This window comes from Musca vetustissima, unplaced genomic scaffold (genome assembly GCF_032173495.1).
Source record: "Musca vetustissima isolate MV318-11 ecotype Yass unplaced genomic scaffold, APGP_CSIRO_Mvet_v1 utg8112, whole genome shotgun sequence".
NCBI lineage: Eukaryota > Metazoa > Arthropoda > Insecta > Diptera > Muscidae > Musca > Musca vetustissima.
The window spans coordinates 313307-323156 of record NW_026880569.1 but is presented as its reverse complement, the minus strand read 5'-3'; the positions used below and the strand labels follow the sequence as shown (position 1 = coordinate 323156).

Genomic DNA, 9850 nt, shown 5'->3' with positions numbered 1-9850 from the left:
ATTACATGTAGAAAATCTTTCACTGCAATCTTCACCATTTCTAGCCGCATCGACGGCACTATTTACAGCAGTTCCGCTCAATATGTTGCGTATTGAATCCAGACTATTCGAAAAATACCATTCGTTATTAAATTACAATATAAATAATTGCTTTAGTTTATACCTTAACATTCCATCAATAACTTTTCCAATACTCCCTGATGGGTCATAAGAACTTTTTTGTATATAATCACAAATGGATTTTTGCATGCAGGTACCCAAATTGATATTCCGTTCATGTAATTTTGTCTCGACAAATGAGAGTATGTTCTGCCGATCTCCTTCATCTGTAAACATTTTCAAAATTGTAGAATATTTAATAAATTCCACAATTGTTTTTATTTTCTCTTACCGGTATTATTATATGTATTCCACACTGTTTGCGGATATTCTCCAGAATTTCGTGATGTTTTACGAAATACAGGATAACCAGGTGGTAAAAATGGTGTGAATAGGAATTTCAATAGTATTGCGAAGATACCGCCGACAGCCACTATTGCACCCGTTGTCAATAATGAACTGACGTTCAGATTGAATAGACTTCTCAAAGCCGTCTTTGCCACCGACATACTACGTTCGATGGGTACACGTAGAAATGGAATAATGAATTCTAATTCAATGCTGACATCTTTTTCATCGGCATGAAATTGAAATCCTCGGGATTTGCGCTCCTTTGATGAGAGTTTGCGGGAAATTTGATTTTTTTCCACATCTGGTGAGAACATCATATCCGTATCGATTTTCACATAATTACGCGGTTCAAAATCATGAAATCTCAATAACTTTGTAGAATTTGTGGCAGTTGTTGTTGTATAAAATCTCCGTTGATTTATATTTGTCGTGAATTCATAATAATTAAAATTCATAAATAATATTGTCACCATGAGTAATATGTGTAAAGCGTAACATTGATGCACTTTCAACATTGCAAATGTGTCACAGCGGGCTGGCGTATTTTTGAAGACCGTTACCGTTAACAAACGAACAACATCTGAGTCAGGTTTGGTGGTAAAATAATGCTTATATTAAAGTATCTTTATGGTGCAACTCGGGTAATTACCATAAAAACCCCTTTAGGAAGAATAAATGTAAAATTATCGTAAAAGGGGAATGACATATTATTTTCACGCTTTGTTAATAAACAAATTTGTAAATTTATGGTGGATGGGCATGGCATGGCCCATTCAACATTACGACTAGGCAAATGTTTAAAACAGAGTTTTTAAAAGAAAAAAGCCTACAATTTTTATAATGTTTTTTTAATGTTAACCAGTTTGCATTCTATTTAATGCTACTAATTTGCCCAAAAAAGCCTGCAATGACCTTCAACTATCCGAACTTAGTGTTTTATAAGAAACAAGTTAAATAAAAGGTCCATAGAAACCAAATTATGGGATTTACATATTATATTGTCGAATCGTAATCAGAGACCTAATATGAGGTCTCATTGGGCCTTTTTTCCTAACAGAAATGATTAAAATCTACCGAATTTTGGGTAGGTATTTGGATGGCACTAGATCTAATTTGGATTGAAAGTCTTAAATATTCAAGGATGAAATATTTTAAATTCTTCTTCATGTTAAACTAGTAAAAAGGTGTCTGTAGGTGTTGCCGACAGACACACAAATGGAATTTTAAATACCGTATATAAAAGGAATAATAAAACTTCGTAGTTACACACAGTAACTCCGAATACCTCCGCAAACCATAGGCTGAGGGGGTATACGAGGCAGTTCGGAAAGTTCTTAGCCTAGCACAAAAAGTACGGTATAAACAGAAACAAATTAAAAAGTAATTAATTAAATTCTATCTCTTTATGAACACATGCTAAATTTTGTTTCGATCTGGCAACTCCTTCATATAGAAACAGGTGTTCAAAAAAGACGCATCCGCAATTTTTTACAACGGGAAAATTAGAAATGCGTGCTTTCATTGTAAAAAAAATTGGGTCACACCTTTGGACTTGATTTAGGCTTGGTAAATAAAATAGGTTGTGTAAAGTTTGGTTCAAATCGGATAGTCCGTTCGTATGATATTATAAAATTAATTTTTAGCACAATTTTGAGCATTTTGTGGGGGAGGTACCAGAAGGAGTGGACCGATATTCCCCATCTTCCAATTTTAACTAAGTTTGGTAAAAATATTACGATGTGCAAAGTTTGGATGAAATTTGATACTCTCTTCGAGAATTATCGTGCGTACCAGCCAGCCAGACAGACGGGCGGACAGACCATATCAAAGTGTATATAACCTAATTAGCCATATACTGAGGATATAAAAAACATATTTAAGGTCGTAATTTGTAGATTTTTATTAAATTCTCTTCAGCGCATCAAAGCAAGGACGTTGGGTTTCAAACCGTAAACTTCTATGAATTTTTAAAATTAATTGTTAATTAACAGATTTATAAATTTTAATTTTAAAGACCTCAAAGCGGGGATTCCTTAAAGAATTTTAAAATTCCCTTTTCAGATCTTTAAGCGTAGAGTTATTTAAATAATTTGAAAATCCCCCTTTAAGGCCTCTAAGCGTAGATTTATTTAAATAATTTGAGAAAAACCCTCCTTTAAGGGGACCTCCCATTCTCGGGGTCAAAAATTTTTTTGATTCAATTCGAATCAACACTAATTCAAGAATGTCCCTACAAAATTTCAAGTGAAAATCTCAAGAACTCTTGAAGATATAGCCGATTTATTGTGTCAGCATCAAGTGACGGCTAAAGGGCTTCTCAAACTTTAAACGCGTTTTTCTCTTTTGCGAATGGCGGGCACGATAACTCAAAAACTAATAACCCAATCGATTCCAAATTTTTACACGTTTCTCTGTGAGTGTATAGCTATCGTATGAACTAGGATAAAGCCAATCGGTGAAGATCTTCCTTATATTTTAACTTAATTTTTGGTAAAAAATCGGCGATTTTCCAAAAATATTTTTTCAAAGGTCCGCCATTTTGTTAATTTTAGAGCAAAGTCAATAATCCTAGTTCATACGAGAGCCAGACATGTACTCTTTCTACCACCGTTGGAATTTTCGGATTCCGATGTTCCAGTGAGGAGTTATCATGCCCGCCATCAAAAATAAGGGCTTTTCTTTAATTGCAAAAACAACAACAAAACAATAACAAAATTTTTTTGTAAATTATTTTTCTTCTCTTTTAAATATTCAAATATATATGTGCAAAGTTACAAACCTTAACAAGCATTGGTATTGATTTACCAGCCCATTGAAAATCTTGAAAAATTAAAATCGAGAATGGGGGAGGTTCCCTTAATGCATCTAAGCATTGATTTATTTAAATAATTTGAAAACCATCCTTTAAGGCTTCTAAGCATAGATTTATTTAAAGAAATTTAAAATTCCCTTCGTAGATTTTTTAAAGAATGTAAAATCCACTTCAAGGTCTATAAGCGTAGATTTTTAAAAACAATGTTTAATTCTTCGAAGTTCAGAAATTTTTTAATGACTTTCAAGGCCTCAATTCGTAGGATTTGTAATGCCTCGAAGAATAGATGTATCTGCTGCCTTTATCATCCAATCAGTTTTTTCCATTCTTCATAATCTTCACTCGATGGATTTCTTTTCTAACGATGAATACTTTTGTTACAGAGTCCGCTTCTGACATAGTTGTTTAAGTGGTAGCTTCCTTCTCAGCGGAAATATTTGTCATCAGTTTTATTCGCTCTCAGTTATCTCAACAGGGTTTCTAAAATAAACGAATCGATTAGCGGACTCCATGGCTCTTTTATAATAAAAATTACTCTTCGACATTCTATTTTTCTTTCCGACTACATGGAACATCCATCATTATCTCCTTTTTTCTAGCTGCCACATAATTTCTGTCTCACAAAATTGCAAGTATTCCTATTTTAGTTCCTATTTTTCTAGATTATTATTATCCACGTATCTGGTTCGTTCTGATTCTTTTTCAGTAATATTACCCTTTTTACCATGAACTGTTGGCTCCGCAAAATTCTCTATGAAATATCTCTAGCTTCGTTTCTTCTAAATAAATTCCCTCTAGTGTGAGAGCTTCTTTTAAATAAATTTCCTCCATAATGAGGTTTTCTTATAAATAAATTCTCTCCATTGTGATGTCTTCTTATAAATTACTGTGAGTTTTTGCGATGGGTACCAACAGTTTAGTGTACGATGTATTTTCTTGCTCTTCCATATAATCTCCATTTCTTTTGAAATAGTTCCATTATTTCTATCATCTATAATCAATATATCTTTTTTCTATTCCATTATATCCCTATTTTTCCGATAGAAAATAAATATATGCAGCTTCGTGTCTACTAAAAATTAATTTTGTCCCTCCCAGTACAACGTCAAATACTCTAACAAATGCCCTTTATTGACAATTCATTGAGGCATATTTTAAACTTTAGGATCTTATACCTTAAAACCACTTTCCTTTTCCAATTTCCACCGAACACATGACAGGTAAACGGTAGTTTCCTTCTAAGATATTATCTCCTACTTGTTTTGCGACCGAATTGGCTCTAATTTGATACTATGGATTCTCATGGCGTGTCAAATCTTCCTACCAAAAAATCGCAATATCGGTAAACGTTTTTGTATAGCTTGGTATTTTGAAGTAGTTTTGTCGCATTTCCCCACCAATGTGTCTGGTTATTGGCATTATGGGTTCCTGGAGGGAGAAAAACATTTCTGCAGAAAATTGTTGATAATGGTCAAAATTTTTACATAGTCCCTATATATAATTCCGGGTCGGAGCATAAAGTCGTTTTTATTTGTTTAACAATGGAATAATGTCATATTTTTTTTATTTAAGAATATTGAAAATTACAATATCAGTTGCTGCAATATTTTCACGATTCAACACTTATATAACGTTACAATGTTACATCGTTCCGTTACATTAGGAATTCTGTAAACAAAAAGGCAACAACATTTGCTACACGTATACGAAAAAAGTGAATGAAATGATAACAAATTTAGCTCGAGCATAATTTTCCGCTACTTAAAGTGGCAGTACAATGTAAACACAATTTACATAATGTTGACAGTGCAGTCAACTGTAATAAACATACATACCGACATGCAGATGTACATATGTAAGTTTCGAGACACTTTTAAAAATGAAGTGCTAACAAATTGTTTCCTACTATTTCCGTATTTATTTTCCTACTTTTTTAATCAAATCATCCAGGGGGATAATTATTCTCACCAGCGGAGCTTGACAGAATATTGCAACCCCAACTAGAGTTTATTTAAAAGTTGTTTTTCGAATTCCCTGTTTATTTTCAAAGTTCACGTGGAGTACGAAAGTTCATAATGTTCGGAAAAGAAAAATTGACTTATAAATCACTTGGAATATGTTTGCTACTGTTGGTGGATTGTTGCTCTGCTAGCTCATTCAACGATTTTCCCCTCAATGGAACCTCCATTATCTCCAAGTTGGAACGTCAGCCAAAATTAAATATTGTCTCCTTTGAACCGTTGGGTGAACATTTAGCATTGGGTTTGGATTTCCTGCTGCCCTTTATAAAAATTCCCATTACCCGGGAGGATAATGTTTACGGCACTGAACCGGTAAGTAGACAAATTTTAATTAAAATATTTAAAAATAATTTTCCAACAAAATTTTGTATTTTAGGCCCTTATCAACATTAATTCAGCGGCATTGATTACTACTGGCATCCTGGCTGGTTCTGGGGCGCTTATCTCATATCTTTTTAGAAAATATGTGCTAATTGATCCAATGTTTAAATCGGAAAAGTCCGAAAGATCGGATAATGACAATTTTGAAAGTGAGCTATGGTCAATGCTGGAAAATGTTAAAGTGATTTATAGAAATTCTTCGGGAGAAAAAGTTGGTAAGTTTGAAAAATTTGTATAAATATTGGAAATACTGGAATGATATTTACACCCTACGGTGGGGAACACATGAGTCTACATCAGGGTTGAGCAACAGTACATATGCAAATTGCTATGTTTGTGTTGGACACACGCATAGATCCGTTGGGAGAGTAATTTTCGCTCTCGGTACAGGTCATATATGTTAAAGCATTGCAAAGCATACGACATGTTCGATGTTGAGACTTAAGTTGAATACGAAACACAGAACTGTGCTATGTTAAGTTCGAACACAGAACTGTGATTACATTGGTACTCTCCCAAAGCGCCCGTGGGCGCCTGTTTGGTGAACGTTGGTCTACATGAATTGCGCAAGCAAGAAACCGGAATGCCCATTTACAGACACTTCTGTGGGGAAATTACTATGATGTCTGGTAGGCGTTACATTTTCATCTAAAGATCAGTTATTCAATATGCGTAAGGAGCTTTTCTCGTTTGAATAGAAAACAAGCTTAAAAGCTTGCGAAATGAAATTAATTCTGGTTTGTCAATATGATGAGAAAATAAACTTCCAGAATTACTACTGGTCTGCAACAACATCAACACATATTACTCAATTCATTTGAAATGTTCAAATCCAGTTGGATGATGCTCGCACGAGATGAAGACAAATCCTTAGATGAACTACTTATGCAGGTCTGCCTATTTGAAAGACATTTTAACAGATCTGAATGTGGAATGATCGACAAGACAGGCAACTTTAGTCCTGAATGAAAAGAAAAGGAAAAAACATACATAAAGACTGTAAGTCAAGACCATGGTTCCAATGCTTCCCATCATTCGGTAGCTAATTAAGTTAAGTTAATTTAAGTTAATTTGAGCATATCGGTCAACGATTGGTGGATTGACAATAGTGCAACAAGCCATCTTACAAATTCAAAAGAATATTTTATAGACTACGAATCTTTTAAAGACAAACATTATATAAAAAGACAGCAGGCAAAGAAAATTCGCTATTGGCATCACATGATAATAAGATATCTACTAATTTAAAAAAGACGCAAAAGGATTAAATGCCAATACGAATTCGTCTATACGACAGCCCAGAATATGAGGTCCAAAATAAATGTCCTCAGAAACTAGCTCAAGAGGAAGCGGGTCAAGATCTCGAAGAGAAAAACAGAGAAAGTGAAAATCAGGGGCAATATTCTATAAGTATTATACAAGATAACTGTAACGTAAAAAGACTGAGAAATCTAACTATTATAATAACAAATTGTGTCAGTGATGAATATGTTATGATGTCACATGATTTCGTTAATCCATCAAGTTTTTCCCAAGTTCTAAAAGCACAGATATAAATGATTGGATTCAAACCATAAAGATGGAGATGAGTTCATTAAAAATACCTGGGTACTTTGGAATCTTCCCAAAGGAGCGAGCGAATGCTCTCTCATCGATACGAAAGACGAAGGCAGATGGCAGCATTTAGAAGTAAATGGCAATATAAGATATAAAAGGATTTAAGCATAAAAGAGTAAACTACGATTAAACATTAAGTCCAGTAGCAAAGATGTCCAGTATACGATCAGTCTTAAGTATTGCTGTAACTGAAGGATTGCGTTTGTCACAATTTGATGTAGCTGCAACATTTATCTACGGTGACAGACAGATTACATGGTTTTAATGGCGCACAAACAGAGTTTGCCTGTTGAAACGAAGCCTATGAGGATTGAAGCAAGTACCCAAATGTTGGAACCAAAGAATGGAAATTTTGCTTAAAAGCTTGGTTTAAAACTAGTTCTGCAGATATCTTTTTATGTATCTTTATGTATATGATGGATTAGTTACTACTTCGGACAAAACGGAATTGAACCATTTCCTTAAAAGTTTAAAATCTGAAGTATAGGTAAAGAAATAGAATACTGGAGAGATTTAATTTCTCAGAGTGTAGACCAATGGAAAACACAATCAAATAAGCTACAAGAGAAGGGGAAGCAACAATAGAATTTCCATATACAGTGACCGACAAAAGTCTACATACGGACAACATTTCGGCGTTTCCACAAATCTATGAACTTTTTGAAAAATGTAACAATATAGTTCTGTTTGATAGACCATTTAATTAATAAAAACAAAAAATGTAACTTTACATCAAATTAAAAAAAATAGTCATAAAAAAAATAAGTTGAGCATGTTGATATTGTAATTGTAACATGTTGAAAGACAACTGTAAAAAGTACATTTATTTTTTTAATTCTCTTAGCTTCGTTTTCGACTCAGACTAAGTTCAGTTGTGATTTGTACAGCGTATTAGAAGTTTTTATTTGTGACATTGGCTCCTCGAAAAGAGATTTGTAAAAAATCGCTAGTGGAAATGGCCAAAATTTACATTTTAGTAAATCAACGATTCAAACTATAGTTAATAACTACAATCAAACTGGAAACAAACTACGCACTGGTCGACCAAAGAAGCTTGATCGGAGAGTCGTCAGCTTTATTCTGAAAGAAGTGCGTAAAAATCCGAAAGAGAATGCCACAAAGTTAGCCGAAAAACTTGCAATAAGGTCGGGAACAGTTGTACATCCACGAGCCATACAAAGAATAATAACGCTTATAAATGTCTTTAACAAATTAATATACATATTTATTCTATCTTGTTGATTTGTAAAAGAATATCTTATGTATTCATGTATGTATTTAATTTAATTATATATGTACATATTAAATTTAGATTAGCCTCCACTCGGAATACCAAACTTTTATATGGGGCTACGTCATAACATATAAGTCCATCTTATGAGAGATTTGCCATATAGCGTTGCAAAAAGTCATATAAAAGTTTGGTATTCCGGGAGGAATACCAAACTCCAAAACGAAATACCAAACTAATTGCAAAAAAGGGGTTTTGAGAGCTTCTATAAACCTCCTTCATATACTACTAATACACACTTCGATAAATATAATACTAATTTATATTTTGTTTGATTATAATTACTTTCAGATACCTCTCTAACTGGTCTACTGACCACCATCGACGAATCATTCTCTGAGAAGGGTATTAATCTAAATGATTGCCTTCAAATGGCCTTGTGTCAACGTCTACAAAAGTCTACCAACACTTACGAGGAACATCGAGAAAATTACCCCTCATCTGGAGTAGATAAAATTATAGATGGCTTGGCAAGCATGAAATGGATACGTCAAAATATACTTCCGTACACCCCATTGAATGATATCATCGATGATCAGGATGGAAAATTAGCATGTGATATGAAATTTCCCAAATGTAAATGGTCAATGACTGGAGAAAATTTAGGCGGTTTATTTCAAAATTATATAAAATTTACTTAAATATAGATTTGCTATTATATTTTATGTTTCAATACAATTATAATTTAAGAGACATATTTGTGATGAATAAAAAATTAAGGATTAGTTTAGAAATATATAAAAAATGCTATGATTTTCCTTCTCCGTGGACCAGTAATGCTAAATTGCAGCACTTTTGGTGGAAAAATTCTTCTAAAATCGTAAAAATATCTTAAGTGGAATGTTCCCATTATGTAGTGGATAGACTGACGGGCATGGATAATTTTATTTTGGTCTTGAATGTATATACATTGCATAGTGGAGTATGTACATTGTCAAGCAATTCAATTTTAATACGTTGCCAGCGATTGCTGATTTTATAGCTTAGCATCATCTATTAAAAATCATTGGTAAACAATTATTCATTATTACAGCAATGAAGTATGGCAAAATAACAATAGATGTCACCGTTGTGACGATAAATACAAAACGAAAAGCTATTGCATACTTTTAGGCACAAACGTTAGAAGTGCTTATATATAGATAACATTCTTTTTATAAGTATGATCTTCATATACATCTCCATAAAAATATATAAATTGTTCCTCTTTCTCCTATTAATACATATTTTGAACGTTCCCAACTCTATAAAGCAATTAGATTGTTTAGCAATTTTATA

The 9850-nt window shown here is 33.2% G+C and overlaps 2 protein-coding genes across 2 annotated transcripts; one reads left to right on the top strand and one right to left on the bottom strand.

Annotated features, from left to right (window-relative positions):
• Positions 1 to 23: 23 nt before the first annotated feature.
• On the bottom strand, positions 24 to 923 carry LOC133326243 (uncharacterized; the record flags this gene model as incomplete). The annotated part of the gene is made up of 3 exons (XM_061534927.1): positions 392 to 923; positions 164 to 326; positions 24 to 103 (listed from the first exon to the last, which is right to left on the bottom strand). Coding segments are annotated over exons 1-3 (775 nt in total), but the record flags the coding sequence as incomplete, so codon positions are not given.
• A 4414-nt stretch (positions 924 to 5337) lies between these two features.
• On the top strand, positions 5338 to 9213 carry LOC133326242 (uncharacterized). The gene is made up of 3 exons (XM_061534926.1): positions 5338 to 5595; positions 5660 to 5879; positions 8864 to 9213. Exons 1-3 carry the CDS (start codon positions 5338 to 5340, stop codon positions 9211 to 9213), a joined length of 828 nt encoding a protein of 275 aa, XP_061390910.1.
• The last annotated feature ends 637 nt before the right edge of the window (positions 9214 to 9850 follow it).